This window comes from Syngnathoides biaculeatus, chromosome 6 (genome assembly GCF_019802595.1).
Source record: "Syngnathoides biaculeatus isolate LvHL_M chromosome 6, ASM1980259v1, whole genome shotgun sequence".
In the NCBI taxonomy this organism is placed as follows: domain Eukaryota; kingdom Metazoa; phylum Chordata; class Actinopteri; order Syngnathiformes; family Syngnathidae; genus Syngnathoides; species Syngnathoides biaculeatus.
The window spans coordinates 3,835,761-3,856,081 of record NC_084645.1 but is presented as its reverse complement, the minus strand read 5'-3'; the positions used below and the strand labels follow the sequence as shown (position 1 = coordinate 3,856,081).

At 42.3% G+C, this 20,321-nt stretch overlaps 1 protein-coding gene across 10 annotated transcripts in view; it reads left to right on the top strand.

Moving 5' to 3' along the window:
• Positions 1-20,321, top strand: part of tmem231 (transmembrane protein 231) — an 81,126-nt gene that overhangs the window by 26,650 nt on the left and 34,155 nt on the right. For 6 of the 10 annotated variants that reach the window (XM_061821571.1, XM_061821572.1, XM_061821579.1 and 3 more), the window contains exon 6: positions 6,669-6,774. In XM_061821571.1, the coding sequence (XP_061677555.1) occupies positions 6,669-6,774 (106 nt within the window). The remainder of the gene's footprint in view (positions 1-6,668; positions 6,775-20,321) is intronic. The other 4 variants (XR_009795253.1, XM_061821574.1, XM_061821578.1 and 1 more) reach the window with 1 other exon arrangement.

The following is a 20,321-nucleotide window of genomic DNA, read 5'->3' as shown; positions in this document are numbered from 1 at the left end:
ATTGTCAGTGGAGTGGCCAATCCGGAAGCAGTTCCTCACCCACGCTTCATTGGCTCTAACTATCCCATGTATTGAGCCTTGTTTGTTGTTACTAGTTGCTAGTTCATTGTGTGAAACTGCATGAGTCTGCGTATGTGCATACTGTATGTGTATGTATTAATTATTTTTCCTCTTTATTTTCCAATTATGCTTTTATCCATCCATCCATCCATTTATCAACCACTTTCCGGGGTCAGGTCGCAGGAGAAGTAGCTTCTGCAGGGATACCCAGACTTCCCTTTCCCCAGCCACTTCTTCCAGCTCTTCCGGAGGGATCCTGAGGCGTTCCCAAGCCAGCCGAGAGACATAGTCTCTCCAGCGTGTCCTGGGTTGTCCTCGGGGGCTATTTCCGGTGGGACATGCCCGTAACACCTCATCAGGTAGGCGTCCAGGAGGCATCCAAATTAGATTCCCCAGCCACCTCATCTGGCTCCTCTCAATGTAGAGGAGTAGCGGCTCGACACTGAGCCCCTCCCGGATGACCGAGCTTCTCACCCTATCTCTAAGGGAGAGCCCGGACACCCTGCGGAGGAAACTCATTTCGGCCGCTTGTATCCTGGATCTTGTTCTTTTAGTCCCGACCCACAGCTCATGCCCATAGGTGAGGGTAGGAACGTAGATTGATTGGTAAATTGAGAGCTTTGCCTTTCGACTTAGCTCCCTCTTTACCACAACGATCTGATTCAAAGTCCACATCAAGGCAGACGCTGCACCGATCTGTCGATATCCCTCACTCATGAACAAGACCCCAAGATACTTGAACTCCTCCACTTGGGGAATGATCTCATCCCCGACCTGGAGATGGCACGCCACCCTTTTCCGACTGAGAACCATTGTCTCAGATTTGGAGGTGCTGATTCTCATCCCAGCCACTTCACACTGCTGCAAATCGCTCCAGTGAGAGCTGGAGATCACGGCTTGATGAAGCCAACAGAACCACATCATCTCCAAAGAGCAGCGATGCAATGCTAAGGCCACCAGACCGAACACCCTCTACGCCTCGGCCACGCCTAGAAATTCCCTCTGTGAAAGTTATGAACAAAATCGCTGAAAATGGGCAGCCTTGGTGGAGTCCAACTCTCACCGGAAGCGAGTCAGACTTATTGCTGGGAATGCGAATCAAACTCTGACTATGGTCATACAGGGACCGAACAGCTCGTATCAGGTGTATCAGGGGATTTGGTACCCCATACTCCTGAAGAGCCCCCCACAGGACTCCCCGAGGGACACTGTTGAATGCCTTCTCCAAGTCCACAAAACACATGTAGACTGGTTGGGGAAACTCCCATGCACCCTCGAGGATCCTGCTGAGGGTGAAGAGTTGGTCCACTGTTCCACGGCTAGGACGAAAACCACATTGCTCCTCCTGAATCCGAGACTCGACTTCCCGACGGACCCTCCTCTCCAGTACCCCTTAGTAGACCTTACCAGGGAGGCTGAGGAGTGTGATCCCTCTGTCGTTGGAATGGTCACCGGTCACCCTTCTTGAAAAGGGGGACCACCACCCCAGTCTGCCAATCCAGAGACATTGTCCCCTATGTCCATACGATGTTGCAGAGGCGTGTAAACCAGGACACCCCACAACATCCAGAGCCTTTAGGAACTCCGGGCGAATCTCATCCACCCCCAGGGCCCGGCCACCAAGAAACTTTTTAACCACCTCGTTGACCTCAACCCCAGAGATAGAAGAGCTCGCCTCAGAGCACCCAGACTCTGCTTCCTCATGGGAAGGTGTTGGTGAAATTGAGGTCTTCAAAGTATTCTCCCCACCGACTCACAACATCCCGAGTTGAGGTCAGCAGCGCCCCGTCCCCACTATACACAGTGTTGACGGTGCACTGCTTCCCACTCCTGAGACGCCAGACAGTGGACCAGAATTTTCTCGAAGCTGTCCTGAAGTCATTCTCCATGGCCTAACCGAACTCCTCCAAGGCCTGGGTTTTTGCCTCAGCGACCACCGAAGCGGCATTCTGCTTGCCCAGCCGATTCCTGTCAGCTGGCTCGGGAGTCCCACAGGCCAGAAATGCCCAATAGGACTCCTTCTTCAGCTCGACAGCATCCCTCACTGTTGGTGTCCACCAAGGAGTTCGTGGGTTGCCACCGCGACAGGCACCGACCACCTTACAGCCTCATTCACATGACACATTACATTCGAGACTTCTGTTTGAAATTTTTTGGCATATTTGCAACTTTAACTGTGAAGCCAGCAAAATGGGCTTTAATGTGTAGCACTTTATTAGGTCCCCTACCCCAGAATCAGTCTGTGATTTGGGCAACTCCGATCTCTTGAGACTCGCTAGTTATTTCCGACTTGATGCCAAACCTGCTCTGAGGAATTTCCAAATTTTGAAAATTGTTCATCATTACACTAAGATTTTTGTTCCTGATGTTCTTGCGTCGATAAAAGAGGAAACTTGGAATTAAAGAAACTGGAATTACAACTTCAGATTGATAGAGAGAGACGAAGGACAGACATAGAACTTAGAGAATTTGACAAAGAAATTGAACTTAAGAAACTTGAAAGGTCCTTTGATTCAGTGAGTTCATCTTTTGATGTTACACGTTATGCCAAAATGGTCCCGACTTTCAATGAAAATGAAGTCGCTAAGTACTTACTCTACTTTGAGAAAGTTGCTGAAACCTCAAGTAGCTTAAAGAGTCATGGACCATGCTATTGCAAATCGTCTTAAAGAGAAAAGCTCAGGATGTATATTTGGCCCTTTCTATTGAGCCAAATTCTGGCTATGATTTTGTCAAAAAGACCCTACTGGAAGCTTATGAGTTACTGCCCGAAGTGTACCGTCATAAATTTAGAGGTACTCAAAAAAAGGGACAATGAGAGCTTTGTAGAGTTAGCTTGGGAAAAGGAAACTTGATAGTTTGATAGGTGGTCAAGTTCAAAGAGGGCTGGGAGAGTTTGACGCAGTTAATTTTTATTGAAAAATTTAAGCAGTGTGTTCATTCCAATCTCAGGACTTATTTGGATGAACAGAACGTTGAAACTTTACATGATGCAGCGGTTTTAGCAGATAATTATTTTTTGACTCACAAGAGTTCTTTTCAGTCTCCTGGTAATTCCAAGTTTTTTCACCAAAATACTTTTTTTTTTTTTTTATACAGAGTCAAGTGATGATAAGGGAGGTTCAAATTCTCACTTTCAAGGACCAGTCTGTGCCTATTGTAAGAAGCTTCGTCACTTGATTTCTGTTTGCAAAAAGCTCAAATACAAAAATCACTCCACTAGTTCCCCAAATGCTTGTGCATCTGTCGCACCTCAGCCTTCCTTGCCAGGTGGTTCTGAGGATTGTTGTAGATCTGACAATGAACTTTCAGATTCTGAAGTTTGGCTGAGGTTTTTTTCCTTCTATTCATATTGATTCGGTTTCACTTTTGGGAGATAATTCTTCCCCAAGGTCCGTTCCTATTCTGAGAGACACTGGCGCTCTGCATTATCTGATTTTCAATGATGCTTTGCCTTTTTCTGCAGAGATTTCAGCTAACTCAGATATTATTATTTTGGGTATAGGTAGCTTTTCTCTTGATCTTATGCATATTGTGAATGTGACTTCAGATTTGGTTTCTGACACCATCCAGGTTGGCGTTCTAGAATCTCTTCCAGTTCCGGGTGTTGATTTCTTGATCAGCAACGATCTTATGGGGGCATAAGTTGCCGCTGATCCTATTGTCACGGTTTCTCCGCAGTGTTTGCCCAATTCAGAGCAATTAGAATATGACGTTCCGTATTTTTCCGTCTTATACAGTGACTCCTTCAATGTCAAAAGACATTTTTTCCAAGACTTTTTTGCCGAATGATTCCATTTGTGATTTTTCAGACATTCATTCATTCTGTAGCCTCAGAGGCTGATGACTAATCTACAAACTCCTCAGGTCCTACTGATAACTCTGAAAATGTTAAAGAACAAACAAGTCAGTTGTATTGCAACAACACTCTCCTCCCCAGTTACTGATTGTACAGTTGATGATGATGATGCAAGCGTCAATGACAATGTTGATGTTGGTAGCAATGTCAAGTTTGATGATGCTTCTTCAAAGTTGTGCAATTCAGATGTTAGCTAACGTTGATGAGAAAGTGACACATTTGTCGACTGACCAGAAACCTAAAATGTCACAATTCCTTTTTGAGTTTTTTTTTCACCCGTTTCTAGATGTGCCTGGCCGTACATGTCTAATTAGTCATGATATAGATGTGGGGGGTGCTGTGCCTGTAATACAACACTCATATCAAATAAATCCTGCGAAGAGTGAGATTCTGCGGAAGGAAGTGCAGTACATGGTGGACAATGACATTATTGAACCCAGTGACAGTCTGTGGAGTTCACCAGGTGTACTTGACCCAAGAGTGGATGATTGGATTGAACACGTCGGTCAAGCTACGTACATGAGTAGGTTTGACCTTCTGAAGGGTTTCTAGCAGGTGCCACTCACAAACCGTGCTAAGAAGATTGTGGCATTCGCTACACCTGATGGACTATATCAATACAAAGTGAATGCCGTTCAGCTCAAAGAATGCTGTAGAAACGTTCCAAAGGCTCGTCAACAATGTGACATCGAGTCTGAAAAGTGTCAAAGCCTACATGGATGATGTCATCCTTTACGTCATGAAAAAGGATTCAGGAGTTCCTCGAGAGATTGTCGACAGGGAAACTGACTGTCCATTTTGAAAAGTGTGAGTTTGGAAAGCCCCAGGTCGAACTCTTGGGGGTATGTAGGAGGGCACGAGTTGGTTCTTAGGTGGAGGCTATTGCACGCGCTGATGCACGCTCCAGTAAAGTTGTTTGATGTTTGATACTTCTGTTGTATTTGATACTTCTGTTATGTTTTCCTGTGTTTTCGTTTTGGTATTTACCGTTTTAACACGTTTTAAGTGCTACTTTGTTATATTGCAATAGAAAGTTTCTTTGAAACTTTATTTTCCTTAAGGGGAGAGTGTTATGTGTCTGTGTATATTATTTTATTCTTTATTCTCTTTATTTTTATGCCATTATGCTTTTAAGTTGTTATAATGCGGTTCTTTGTGATACTGTTTCCTTTCATACTTTTAAGTCCTTATGATGTGATGTGGTTTCCGCTAATGCTCTTGGGTCCAAGTGACGCGAACTCTTTGTGACGCGGCAGTCTGAAATGTTTCAAGTATTACCTATATAAGGATGAGAAAGAGGGACAACAAGGCTTATTCTTACGACCTTACCGCTGCTCTAGGAAACTGGTGCTTGGAACACTAACTACACGGACGCCTGGTGCCTTTCGTTTTAGGACTGGCTGGTTAGTGGGTATACCAAGTTAAAAAAAAACATTTTCATTTTCAACAAACATTTTCTTTTTTGGGAACACTCGTTCAGTGTTGGTGACTATTCGCCATTGTGGCTCAACTACTCTGTTCTTGAACGCCTATTTTGTGTTAGCTATTTTATCGTGTTTGTGTTTTGTTGTTGTGTGTGATATTAAATTGTCAGAAACGCAATACAACTGCCTTGTCGTGTTTTGCTGGTTTGAACAAAGGGGACATTAGTCTAAATTCATATGTAACAGTACAAGCTCCTTGTTGTGTATATGCCTTGTTATCATGGCCATCGTTGCATGCACAGCCATCTCTAGTTAGGCCATGTGTTTGCCGAGTAGTTATCCGACCTCGTTTTTGGACTTTGCCACGTCTTTTTCTGCCGTTGCCTTCATTGGACTGACTATTTGTATGATTTTTTTTTTTTTTTTTTTTTTTTTTTTTTTCTGGAATAAAACCACCCTCGGAATCATGTCACTGCCTCAGAGTTCTGCATTTGGGTCCTACCCCTTGTCCCATGTTCGTGATCATTCAAAACCGATTAGCTAATCAAAAAATGCCAATTATCAGCTGATCCGATCAGGCTGATCAACTCGTTGTAAATTCTTAATTAAATCAAGGTTGAATTTATTGATCATCATTTGTAAGGGTATATTTTGCGCAAGCACAATAAATTAAATTAAAAGAACACCATACTTACATTGAAACATGGTAGTTGCAGCATCATGTCATTCACACAATAGAACACGGGAACAGAGCAGCAGCGAGAGAATTTCACATTAACAAATCCATGATGTGAAGTAGATGAAGCAACAAGATGATCTATGCTAAGTAAAGAAAACTAAACAGATTCTGAGGGAACAAAGCAAGATGGCCACCCCAGCCTCTACTGTTGCGTCTTGTCTATGCGCCTTATAATGCGGTGTGCTTTATATATGAAAACATTTTTTAAACAGGTCATTCATTGAAGGTGCACCTTATAATTTGGTGCAGCCTATAGTGCGGAAAATATGGGACATGGGGTTCATCAGAATCATTGTAAATGGTGTTGTGGGCTGACTCACATTACATTACTTGAGGCGACGCTCACTTCATTTACACCATCTGAGGGTTATTTTTATTTGCCCTGGAAGATTTCATGCTTTCAATTGAGTTGTACAGGTTATAGGTCATTTGTTAGTGGAAGAAGTTTTGAAATGACCTTGGTCTCACTTATATCATAAAACCCTTGAATTTTTGGGGTGTGTAATCATGCTTTACAATCATTGTATGAATTGGAAATTGAGACTGTTTCTCAAAACACTTTTGTTTTCTTCTAATTTTATTTCAGTGACCACGGTACTTTCCTGCCCCATGCCGGTATGGACTACTGGACGGGCTGCTGATTCTGCTTTCCATCTTAATGCAGAAATTTATTACCCTCTGGAGGTTATTAGATATCCTTTCATTAATCCACTTGATCCAAGTTTTTCCATACAGCTGCTTAAAATAAAATCAGGTTCACTAAAATACTGAGACACGGATTGCTGTTGTAGGGTGGCACAACTGGTTAGAACGCGCACCCGACAGTTCAGTTCTAAACCTCGTGCTTGTGCGAGTTTCTCCAGCTACGCTGTTCTCAAACTGCCAGCCCGTGGGCCATTTGCGGTCCCCAAGATGATATTTTGTTGCCTCGCCTTCATATAAAAGTTTATTAGCGTGGCCCTCAACGTTTATTTGAATGGAGCTTTTACAGTGTTGTGTGCAGAGCTGATAAAGCTACCAGTCACAGTGAGGTACATGGCTTTTGGGGGGCGTGACATCGACCAGGCTTGATGCAAGCAGAAAAATATTATTCATTGGAAGTTAGAGTGGTGTTGCCATGGAGAGTGTTAGTAGTAGATTTGCACATGATTTATTTACACCAGCGTTTTTTTTAGCTTTTTTAAACAAAGATGTTTGAGAAGATTATTATTATTTTTTTTTTAATTCTAATTTAAATGGCGCGGACATGTGCGCCGAGGCTGCAGCTCATTCTCAACCAGTCTCTGCCTTCAGTGAACCCAAGGTAAATTGAGTTTAACATGCCTGCTCTAAAGTGACTAAGTCCTTAGATGTGAATCTGAGTGTGAATGATTTTCTTTACGTGCCCCATTTTAGTTGGAGACCAGTGTACAACACAATTTGTTCAAAGGGCCATGGGGCTTCAACACACCTGGTTAAATGAATAATCTGGATAGAAATGATTATGAAACCAAAGAAGTCCCCATTTTATTCCTTCAAACTCAAGTATTTGTGGGTTATACAACAAGACAACAACCTAAAACATACCAGCATGTCCACCAATGAATGTCTGGGGAAAAAAATAAAGGCTTTATGGTGGCCAAGTTAAAGTCCTGATTCAAATTCAACTGAGATTGTTTCATAAGACCATAATCAGGTGGTTCATGATTGGAAAAAAACTCCAGGATAACTGAAATAAAAGAATTCTGTGAAAAAAAGTGGATAAATATGACTCCATAGCAATGGAAACAAACTTGATTCCGTTTATTGCTGCCAAGAGTGGCACAACTATTTATTTGGTATGCAATTGCATTTTGACTTGGTGCCAGAAAGGTGTTTTTTCTTTCTCTTAGGAATAAAAGTACCATTTAGAAACTGCATTTTCTTATCATTGTAAGTTGTTAAAATTGCCTTTATTATTGAAATATCTATGCATCCTATTTTGAGACACTTATCCTCACTAGAGTCTCGGGAGTGGTTAGAGGCTATCTCAGCTATTTTCAGGCAGGAGGTGAGATACACCAGCCAGCCAATCGGATCTAACAAACATTCACACTTACATTCATTCACACCCAAGTTCAATTTAGGATCTTCAATTCACCTCCCATGCATGTTTCTGATATGTGCGAGAACCCACACAGGCACTGGGAGAACATGAAAACTCCACATATGCGGAGCCAGGATTTCAACCCAGTTTATTAGTACTGTGAGGTCAACGTTTTAACCAGTTGCTCCACCGTGTCGCTTTGATTTGAAATATTTGTGATAAATATACAATATAAATTAATATAAAAAGTTGAAGTCAGAAGTTTCCCTACACTGTGCAAAAACACTTATTTTTTTGTCTCACTGTCTGAAGTCAAATCAGGCTAAACCTCTCCTGTTTCAGTTAAATCAGGATAACAAAAATTATTTATTTTTTAGAAGAATGAAGATTATTCAATTATTTATTTTCCACAACAATGACTGAATTTCTGAGATACATTTATATTATTTTCTTCAAAGTTGAAAGTTTACATACACACAAAGTGTACAATATCTTTAAAGAACACGGGTAAGCCCAGATGACAATGTCAAGGCTTTGGAAGCTCCCAATAGTTTAACTGACAACACATAAGTTATTTGACGGCACGCCTGGGGATGTATTTCAGGCCACATCTCAAACATTCTACTCGCTTGTTTGAAATCATGGTCAAATCAAAAGTAATCAGCCAGGAAATCAGAGAGAGAATCTTGGAGCTCCACAAGTCTGACTCATCCTATGGTGCAATTTCCAGATGCTTGAATGTGCTAAATTAAATTGTCCAATTATACTCAAGTACTGTGGTACCTCTACTTACGAATGACTCTAGTAACAAAAAATTCAGGATACAAAAGGAAAGAATAGCCAGTGGATGCGTAGCCCCCAAATTCGAAACGTAAACATCCTGTATCTTGGTTTGTGTGCCACGATAGAACTGCTCTCCCATTGGCTATGGCTGTAGCATCTTTCTGGCATCCAATTGGATAAGAGGGATGTCAATCTTTACCCATGATGCTTTTTGTTTCTCTTGGACACTTGTCACAAAGCGTTTTCACATGCTAGCGCACATTGGTAAAGTTAAGTTTTTTTTGGTTTTTTCATTTGTGTGTTTTGCAAGTTTATTCATCTTTCTTCACCATGGGCCCCAAGAATCTTAACTGGAATTGTGTGCATGTATACGTTCGTACATACAGTGAAGAAAAGTATTTAAACACTCTGCTATATTGCAAGATCTCCCACTTAGAAATCATGGAGGGGTCTGAAATTTTTATCGTAGGTCCATGTTAACTGTGAGAGAGATAATCTAAAAAGAAATATCCAGAAAACACTGTTAGATTTTTTTTTAATGATTTATTTGTGTGATGCAGCGGCAAATAAGTATTTGAACACCTGTCTGTCAGCTAGAATTCTGAACCTCAAAGACCTGTTAGTCCACCTTTAAAAGTCCGCTTCCACTCCATCTACTATCCTGAATCAGATGCACCTGTGTGAGGTCGTGAGCTGCATAGACACCTGTCCACCCCATACAATCAGTAAGATTCAAACTTGTAACATGCCCAGGACCAAAGTGCTGTCCAAACACACCTGAGACAAAATTGTACAACTCCACACGGCTGGAAAGGGCTACGGAGAAATTGCCAAGCACCTTTGTTAAAAAAGGTCCACTGTTGGAGCAATCCTAAGAAAATGGAAGAAGCTAAACATGACGGACAATCTCTATCAGAGTGGAGCCCCATGCAACATATCACCTCGTGGGGTCTCAATGATCCTTAGAAAGTTTAGGAATCAGCCAAGGTCGACACAACCGGACTTGGTCAATGACCTGAAAAGAGCTGGGACCACCGTTTCCAAGGTGACTGTTGGTAATACACTAAGACGTCATGGTTTGAAATCATGAATGGCACGGAAGGTTCCCCTGCTTAAACCAGTCCGTCTTAAGTTTGCCAATGATCATTTAGATGACACAGAGGAGTCATGGGAGAAAGCTTTGTTGTCAGATGAGACCAAAATCGAACTTTTTGGTCATAATTCCACTAACTGTGTTTGGAGAAAGACAAATGATGATTTCCATCCCAAGAACGCCATCCCGACTTTGAAGCATGGGCGTGGTAGCGTCATGCTTTAGAGGTGTTTTTCTGCACATGGGACAGGATGACTGCACTGTATTAAGGAGAGGATGACCGCGACATGTATTGTGAGATTTTGGGGAACAATCTCTTTCCCTCAGTCACAACTTGAAAGATGGGTCATGGCTGGGTCTTTCAAAATGACAATGACCCGAAGCACAGCCAGGAAAACCAAGGAGTGGCTCCGTATGAAGCGTGTCAAGGTTATGGTGTGGCCTAGCCAGTCTCCAGACCTAAACTGAATAGAAATCTTTGGAGGCAGCTGAAACTCCGTTTTTCTCAGGGACTGCCCAGAAACTTGTCTGATCTAAAGAAGATCTGTGTGGAGAAGTGGCCCATAATGCTTCCTGCAGTGTGTGCTAACCTGGTGAACAACTACAGGAAACATTTTACCTCTGTCATTGCAAACAAAGGCTACTGTACCAAATATTAACATTGGTTTTCTCAGGTGTTGAAATACTTATTTACAGCTGTATCATACAAATCTTTTTCTTCAGGTTTGTCCCGTTAGGGATCGCCACAGCGTGTCATCTTTTTCCATCTAAGCCTATATCGTGCATCCTCATCTCTAACACCCACTTTCCTCATGTCCTCCCTCACAACATCCATCAACTGTTTCTTTGGTCTTGCTCTCACTCTTTTACCTGGCAGCTCCATCCCCAGCACCCTTCTACCAACATACTCACTTTCTCGCCTCTGAACATGTCCAAACCATCAAAGTCTGCGCTCTCTAACCCTGTCTCCAAAACATCCAACTTTGGCTGTCCCTCTAATGAGTTCATTTCTAATCCGATCCAACCTGTTCACACCAAGCGGGAACCTCAGCATCTTCATTCTGCTACATCAAGTTCTGCTTCCTGTTGTTTCTTAAGAGCAACCGTCTCTAATCCGTACATCACTGTAGGCCTCACCATTGTTTTATAAACTTTGCCCTTCATCCTGGCGGACAATCTTCTGTCACATAGAACACCAGACACCTTCCGCCAACTGTTCCATACCCGCCCGAACTCATTTCTTAACTTCCTTACCACACTCCGTTGCTCTGTATTGTTGACCCCAAATTTGAAGTCGTCCACCTTCACTATCTCTTCTCCCTGGAGCTTCACTCTTCCTCCTCTGCCCCTCTCATTCACGCACATATGTTCTGTTTTACTTCGGCTAATCTTCATTCCTCTCCTTTCCAGTGCGTACCTCCATCTTTCTAACAGTTCCTCCGCCTGTTTCCTGCTTTCAATGTAGATCACAATATCATCTGCGTACATCATGGTCCAAGGGAGTCCAGTCTAACCTCGTCTGTCAGCCTATCTATGACTACTGCAAACAGGAAGGCGCTCAGCGCGGAACCCTGATGCAGTCCCACCGCCACCTTAAATTCTTTTGACACATCTCACCGCTGTTCTGCTCCCCTCATTCATGTCCTGTACTATTCTAACATTTCTCCGCCACACCAGACTTGCGCATGCATTGTTACAGTTCCTCTCTTGGTACTGTGTCATAGGCTTTCTCTAGGTCTACAAAGACACAATGTAGCTTTTTCTGACCTTCTCTTGACTTTTCCATGAGCATCCTCAAGGTGCATCTGTGGTACTCTTTCTCGGCATGAAACCACACTGTTGCTTGCAGATACTTATTTCTGTCCTGAGTCTAGCTTCCACTACTCTTTCCCATGACTTCATTGTGTGGCTCATCTTTATTTTTCTATAGTTTCCACAGTTCTGAACATCGCCTTTGTTCTTAAAAATGGGGACTAGCACACTTTTCCTCTATTCTTCTGGCATCTTCTCTCCCGCTAGTATTCTATTGAATAAGTTGGTCAAAAACTTCACAGCCACCTCACCAGATTGCTTCCATACCTCCACTGGGATGTCATCGGTACCGACGCTCTATCCATTTTTCATCCTGTTCAGTGCCTTTTTAACTTCCCCCGTACTAATCATTGCCACTTCCTGGTCATTCACTCTTGCCTCTTCAACTCTACCTTCTCTCCCATTCTTTTCATTCATTAGCTTCTCAAAGTACTCTTTAGATCTACTGAGCATACTACTGGCACCAGTCAACACATTTCCATCTCTATCCTTAATCAGCCTTACTTTCTGCACATCCTTCCCATCTCTCTCCCTCTGTCTGGCCAACCTGTAGAGATCATTTTCTCCTTCTTTCGTGTCCAACCTGATGTACATGTCATCGTATGCCTCTTGTTTAGCCTTTGCCACATCTACCTTTGCCCTACGTCGCATCTCAATGTACTCCTTTCGCGACTCCTCAGTCTTCTCAGTGTCCCACTTCATCTTCGCTAATCTCTTTCCTTGTATGACTCGCTGTATTTTGTCGTTCCACCACCAAGTCTCCTTCTCCCCTTTCCTACCAGAAGACACACCTGCCTGTCTCTCTGATCACCTTGGCAATAGTATTCCAGTCTTCTGGGAGCTCTTCCTGTCCATCGAGAGCCTGTCTCACCTCTTTCCAAAAGGCCGCACAACATTTTTTCAACTTCCACCACACGGTTCTCTGCTCTACCTTTGTCTTCTTAATCTTCCTACCCACCACCAGAGTCATCCTACACACCACCATCCTATGCTGTCGAGCTCCACTCTCCCCTACAGGGTTCGCACGCGGCCCTAAAAGTCCCTAAAAACCCCTAAATTTTCAAAGGTGCATTTAGGGGCTCCTAAAAGTCCTTAAAATCCACGAAAACTGGTCAAGCCCCTAAAAAGGCCTTAAATTAAAAAAAATCAAAGGGAGGCCCTCTACCGCCAAAATTCTCCCTAAAAAAACAAATTAATCTTTTATTTAAAAAAAAATTGTGATCCGTCTGGCGTCCAAAACAGCCGGAAATTGTCAACGGAAGTCACCGTGTTGACAACTCGTCGCCATCTTGTCGATATTCCATTGTTTGTTTCCGTGAGTAGGCATTTCACTTCGTCTTCGTTACGACGCAGCGTAGTTCTTTCATCAATCCAACTTGTATCACGGGGAAGTGCATTTTTCAAAAAGCTTGGGTTGAAAGTAAGGAGTTTGGGAGCTGAGTTTGTCGAGATCCAAAAGATAGGCACATGTTTTACTGCCATCTGTGCAAGCAGAGTTACCAGCTTGAAAAGATGGGCGTCAAAGCGCTGGAGTCGCACCGGAAAAATAGGAGACACGCTGATTTGGCGAAGTCTCGCTCATCTTCTGTTGGTATGAATCTGTTTCTAAAATATCAAGATAGTAAAGCATCAACTTCAGGCAATGGTACTAGCAGTGCATGCGTACTAGGGATCGCAAAAAAACCCTTACTTTCATAACCGGTTTTAACCGAACAGCTATAGCAAAAAAAACGATTAACCAGTTTTGTGGTGTTTACATAATTCACCCGCGGGACCTCGAGTTGGGGAGCGGGGTTCCGCACGGACTGTTTTTGTTGTTGCTCTTCCGGAGTGACGAGTTCACAAAGTTCCCCCCGTTATGCGAGTAGTGTTTTGATGTCTGCCAATAAAACAAGTTTACTCCCATACTTTGGAGCGTTTCCTCGATGCCATGTTTGATGTTTCTTTGATTTAACTGAATGTTCTTTTGAGTCCAGCTTTACTCTAACAGCGAAACTTGAAAAAAGTGGAAATGATGTTCTAAAAATAGCGCAATTGTGGAGTACCGGAACCGGAAGAAATGATTGGAAATTTTAACCGATTTCGAAAGTCCGATTACGGTTTTGGTTTTAAAAAAACGAAAACCTGTTACAACCGGTATTTGTCAGCAGTTGCGATCCCTAATGCGGACGTACAGTTGTCCAGCCAGCAGTCAGGCTTTATGAACGTAGTTCAATAGACGAAGACGGACTCGTTAAAGGCAGAGATCGTGCGGACTTTAAAAGTGATCTGCAGCCATTACAGTTCCAAATCTTTTGAAAATAATTCGAAAGTGTTTGCAGTCATGTTCCCAGACAGTGACATTGCTAAAAACTACCACTGTGGGGAAAGGAAGACTTCGTACCTGGCTACATTTGGCATCGCTGCCACTTTTCATCTCGACTGCCTCAAAGCCAAAAAAGCCAGAATAGAGACTTGACATATCTACGCTTATTGAGAAGGCTGACAGGCTGTGTGAGGAGGCAGAAGAAAAAGGAATCTGAGGTTTATCACTGAGGCCAATGCACTCAGAGGCAGAGCAAAGGACAAGAGAGCCACTTTGGCACCTCTGCAGCAACAAATAGAGGAGGCACTGGGTAGGCTCAAGGAGCTAGAGTAGGGGTGCTGAGACAGACATCAGTAGAAGACATTTGTGTATATAGTTGCAACTGTAGTTAGAATCTGTTTTTCTGTATACTGTTATGTGAAGACGTTGACAATGAGCTACCACAAGGGGCGACAGGTGATCACTGTCACAGGTACTGAGGTACTGGAACATTTGATGAACCAAGAACGGTTGATGGCACCATTTGGTGAGTCTTTTTTCCTTACTCTTTATTTCCCACGATGGCCCTAAATTTTTCGTGTCGGGCCTAAATTTTTTCTGTGTCGGCCCTAAATTTTTCGTGTCAGCCCCTAAGAATGCCCCTAAAAAGCCCTTAAATTTTTTTGGTCAAACTGAGTATGAACCCTGCCCTACCACTACTTTACAGTCAGTAACCTCCTTCAGATTACATCATTTGCACAAAATATAATCCACCTGCGTGCTTCTACCTCCACTCTTGTAGGTCACAATATATGGTCCTCCCTCTTCTGAAAATATGATATGTTCACTCCAGCCATCTCCATCCTTTTTGCAAAGTCCACCACCATCTGTACCACAAAGTTCCTTTCTTCGATGCCGTACTTACCCATCACTTCTTCATCGCCCCTGTTTCCTTTACCAATAAGTCCATTACAATCTGCACCAATCACAACTCTCTCTCTGTCTGGGATGCTCAGAACTACTTCATCTAGTTCCTTCCAGAATTTCTCTTTCAAGTCTTGGTCACATCCTACCTGTGGGGCATAGCCGCTTACCACATTATACATAACACCCTCAAAGTCAAATTTTAGTCTCATCTCTCGATCTGATACTCTTTTCACCTAACCCTTCCTTTAAAATAACCCCTACTCCATCTCTCTTCCCATCTACTCTGTGGTAGAATAATTTAAACCCTGCTCCTAAACTTCTAGCCTTACTACAATCCCACCTGCTGTCTTGGATGCACAGTATATCAACCTTTCTCCTAATCATCATGTCAACCACCTCCTGAGCTTTTCCTGTCATAGTCCCTACACTCAGTCGTAGGCTCTGTGAGATCCTCTTTTTCTTCTTAAGATGAATCCAGTTTCCTCCTCTTCTTTGTCTTCGACCCACAGTAGTTGAATTTTCACAGACGCCCTGCAAGTTAGCAGCGCCGGTGGCGGGCGTTGTTAACCCAGGCCACGACCGATCCGGAATGGGAATCTTTCGATGATTGCTCATATTTGTTTGGCACAGTTTTTACACCAGACGCCCTTCCTGACACAACCCTCTGCATTTATCCGGGCTTGGGACCAGCCTCCAGATTGCAGTTGTTTGTGCCCCCATAGGGCTGCATCAATCACATTATTATACACAATACCCTCGATTTCAAATTTCAGCCTCATAACTCGATCTGATATTCTTTGCACCTCCAAGAGATTCTTAGCCAGCTCTTCTTTTAAAATAACCCCAACTCCATTTCTCTTCCCACCTACACCATGATAAAATAATATAAACCCTGCACCTAAACTTCTTGCCTTACTCCCTTTCCACTTGCTTTCTTGGATGCACAATATATCAACCTTTCTCATTATCAACATGTCAACTAACTCCTGAGCTTTTCTTGTCATAGTCCCAATATTCAAAGTCCCTACACACAGCTATAGGGTTTGTTCATTCCTCTTCTTTTTCTTCCAACTAAGCCGCTTTCCTCCTCTTTTTTTTTTTTTTGTCTTCGACCTCCATTATCTGAATTTCTACCTATGCCTTGTAGATTAATATTTCCGGGTGCGGGTGTAGGAAGCCCAGGCCACGACAAAACTGTTGTAGAATTCGTATGATGAACGCTCATATATGTTTGGCACAGTTTTACGCCACATGCCCTTCCAGACGCAACCCCCTGCATTTTTCCAGGCTTGGGACCGGGCGACAGGTAGCACAATTATGTGCTGTCCAACGAGCTGAGGATAATGAAAAGAAACAATCAAATAAAGTCAGCACAAAAGATACACAATTTACATCCCGCCTAATCTATGTTAAAGTTAAGGTCAAATGAAAGCAATATCAAAAAACACAGTCAGCACATAAGGTACACAAATCAGATACAACCTGTGTTAAAAATATAAAGGATATGGTGATTTAATCATACAAATCGTGAAAAAAAATCACACATTGTCATTTCAGGATTTTTCTTTTTAGATTATCTCTCTCACAGTGGACATGCACCTACGATGAAAATTTCAGACGCCTCCATGATTTCTCAGTGGGAGCACTTGCAGTATAGCAGGGTGTTCAAATACTTATTTTCTTCACTGTACGTTTTCTCTCGGCTTTCCAAGGTTAGCTTCCTCTGTCCCTCACGATGCCTTTTGCTTGTCACTTACCCTTCTCTTTGCATAGTCGCCCAGTGCCATAGATATTTTTTTAATATTCTTTAAATTATGTAGTTTGCTTATTTTTGGCAGGGATCAGGGGTTTTGGAACGAATTAGACTATTTACATATAAAAAGCCGTTCTACTTACGAAACATTCACGTTACAAAACAAGTTCTGGAACAAATTAATTTCATAAGTAGAAGTACCAGTGTATAAACTTCATGGGAATGACCAGTCATCACATCGCTCAGGAAGGACATTAGCTCTGTCCAAGAAATGAATGTGTCCGAAATGTGAAAATCAATCCCAGAACAGAATCTTGTGAAACTGGTAAGAGTTTCATTTTCCACAGTGAAATGAGTCTTACATGGCTGGCTACATGGGCTGAAAGGCCACTCACCGAGAATCAAGAAATTATTCATAAAGAAACAAAAAAAAGACACCAAGACAAAGAACTTATCTGATAAAACAAAAGTGGAGACTCTGACCATAATGACCAACATTACTGGAGGAAAAAGAGGGACTCTTGTAGACCTGAAAACACCATACCTACCGGAAAGCATGGAGGTGGCAGCATCATGTTGTGCCGCTGTTTTGCTGCAGCATGAACTGGAGCTCTTTAGAAAATAGACTGTATCATGAAGAAAGAATGGCGATATTAAGGCACCATCCAAAGACATCAGCCAGGGAGCTAAACTTGGGTGCAAATAAGTCTTCCAAATTGGTTAAAAAGTAGCTTGGGGATAACAATGTCTTAGAATGGCCATCACAAAGCCCTGATATGAATCCCATTGAAAATTCATGGTAAGATCTGAAAAGGCATGTGCAAGCAAGGCAACCGACAAACCTGACTCAGTTTCACCACTTCTGTCGGGAGGAATGGGCCAGGATTCCAGCAGTGTACCCTTACTCATTCACTGTTCACAGTTCACGGCCCTGCATATTCGTGAATTTTGCTCTCAAAAAAATGTTATCTCCTTATGTACCATATTTTCACATCAATAAGGTACACTTCAGGATCTTAAATTTTCTCCTAGATGGGGCGCCTTGCAATGTGGCGTATATTTAATGCAGAGGTCCAACATTTGTAAATGTTTTTATGTGACTTGAAGTACACTTGAACACACTGGTTACATTGTTATCATGCATGCTAGCCTGTATTTTAACACGCATGTAAGCTACTATATGATGGCACCCGCAAGGCAGGAAGGAACAATTCCATTTTACATCTGTAGGCAGGAGTCTGATGTGGTCCTTAGTGCCGCAAACCACGCTGGGAGCGCCACAAAGCATGCTGGGAGGATGTAAATAGCATTTAAAGTACATTTGGTGTGAATTATTTTTTCTGTCATTCTTTTATTACTTTTATCATTTGCTCATAATGCTATTCTGTTTGTTGTGGTAATTATTTTTGTTGCGATTTGATCCCATGAGTGTGAACCTCATCTTGAGTAATAACCTGGCTACACCGTTAGTGTGTGGGGCAATATAAGATGCTTCTTTTTACAGATGTACAATACAGTTGTTCCTAACTCACTTGTGAGCACCATCATATGGTAGCTTATATAAATGCTAAAACACATGCTCGCTTGCATAAACATAAACAGTGTTTTCAAGTGCACTTCATTGGACAAGTCACACAACAATATTAATAGAAATTGGAACTAATTGTGTACCCAACTCATCCTCTCCATTTTGGAGAAAATTAAAGACTTAAGTACGCCTTATGGTTTCAAAAATATTGTACATATCATACATGGGTATTTTAATACTGCATCCAATATTCGTGGATTTTCATGATTCGCAGGGCGGTAACCCCCGCGAATAACAAGGTAACACTGTACAGTCAAAGGATTTTGGAAGATTACCCAGAACATTTGACCCAAGTCATGCAGTTCAAAGGAAATGCTTCTCGATATAAAGGAAATGTACAGTGCCTTGTGAATGTATTCGGCCCCCTTGAACTTTTCAACATTTCGGCACATTTCAGGCTTCAAACATAAAGATATAAAATTTTAATTTGTTTTTGTCAAGAATCAACAACTGGGACGCAATCGTGAAGTGGAACAAAATTTATCGAATCTTTGAAACTTTTTTTTAACATATAAAAACCTGAAAAGTGTGGCATGCAATATTATTCGGCCCCTTGCATTAATACTTTGTTGTACCACCTTTTGCTGTAAGAGCTGCAAGTCATTTGGGGAGAGACTGAAATTCTTGCCCATTCTTCCTTCCAAAACAGCTCGAGCTCAGTGAGGTTGGATGGACAGCGTTTGTAAACAGCAGTCTTCAGCTCTGCCCACAGATTCTCGATTGGATTCAGGTCTGAACTTTGACCTAGCCATTCGAACACCTGGATATGTTAATTTGTGAACCATTCCATTGTAAATTTGGCTTTATGTTTTGGATCATTGTCCTGTTGGAAGATAAATATCTGTCCCAGTCTAAGGTCTTTTGGAGTCTCCAACAGGTTTTCTTTCAGAATGGTCCTGTATTTGGCTCCATTCATCTTCCCATCAATTTTAACCATCTTGCCTGTCCCTGCTGAAGAAAAGCAGCCCCAAACCATGAGGCTGGCACCACCATGTTTGACAGTTGGGGATGGTATGTTCTGGGTAATGAGCTCTGTTGCTTTTACGCCAAACATATCGTTTTCCAATGTGGCCAAAAAGTTCATTTTTGGTTTCATCTGACCAGAGCACCTTCTTTCACATCTTTGGTGTGTCTCCCAGGTGGCTTCTGGCAAACTTTAAATCAGACTTTATGGCTTTGAGAAATTGCTTTCGTCTTGCCACTCTTCCATAAAGGACAGATCTGTGCATTGTACGACTGATTGTTGTCCTTTGGACAGACTCTCTCACCTCAGCTGTAGGTCTCTGTATTTCATCCAGAGTGATCATGGGCCACTTGGCTCAATCGCTGATCAGTCTTCTCCTTGTTCGAGGTGAAAGTTTAGAGGGACGGCCGGGTCTTGGTCGAATTGCAGTGGTCTAATACTCCTTCCATTTCAATATGAATGCTTGCACAGTGCTACTTGAGATGTTCAAAGCTTGGGAAATCTTCTTGTATCCAAATCTGAAAAAATTTCAAAAAATTATCACAGAGCAGATGCATTTATCCGGAGACTTGATTACACACAGGTGGATTTTATTCATCATCATCAGTCAACATTGGATCCTCACTGAACTTCTGGAGTGAGTTGCCTGCACTGAAAGTAAAGGGGCCGAATAATATTGCATGCCCCACTTTTCAGCTTTCTATTTGTTAAAAAGAATAAAATTTCCAATAAATTTTGTTCCACTTCACGATTGTGTCCCACTTGTTGATTCTTGACAAACAATGAAAATTTTATATCTTTGTTTGAAGACTGAAATGTGGCGAAAGGTTGAAATGTTCAAGGGGGGCGAATACTTTCACCAGAAACTGTAAGTCAACTTGTGACTTCTGAGAAATTCTTTCTCTCCTTATTGTGGCATTTAACAAAATTCAATCATTTTGGTCATCCTGTCCTGTCCTGAAACAGGAGA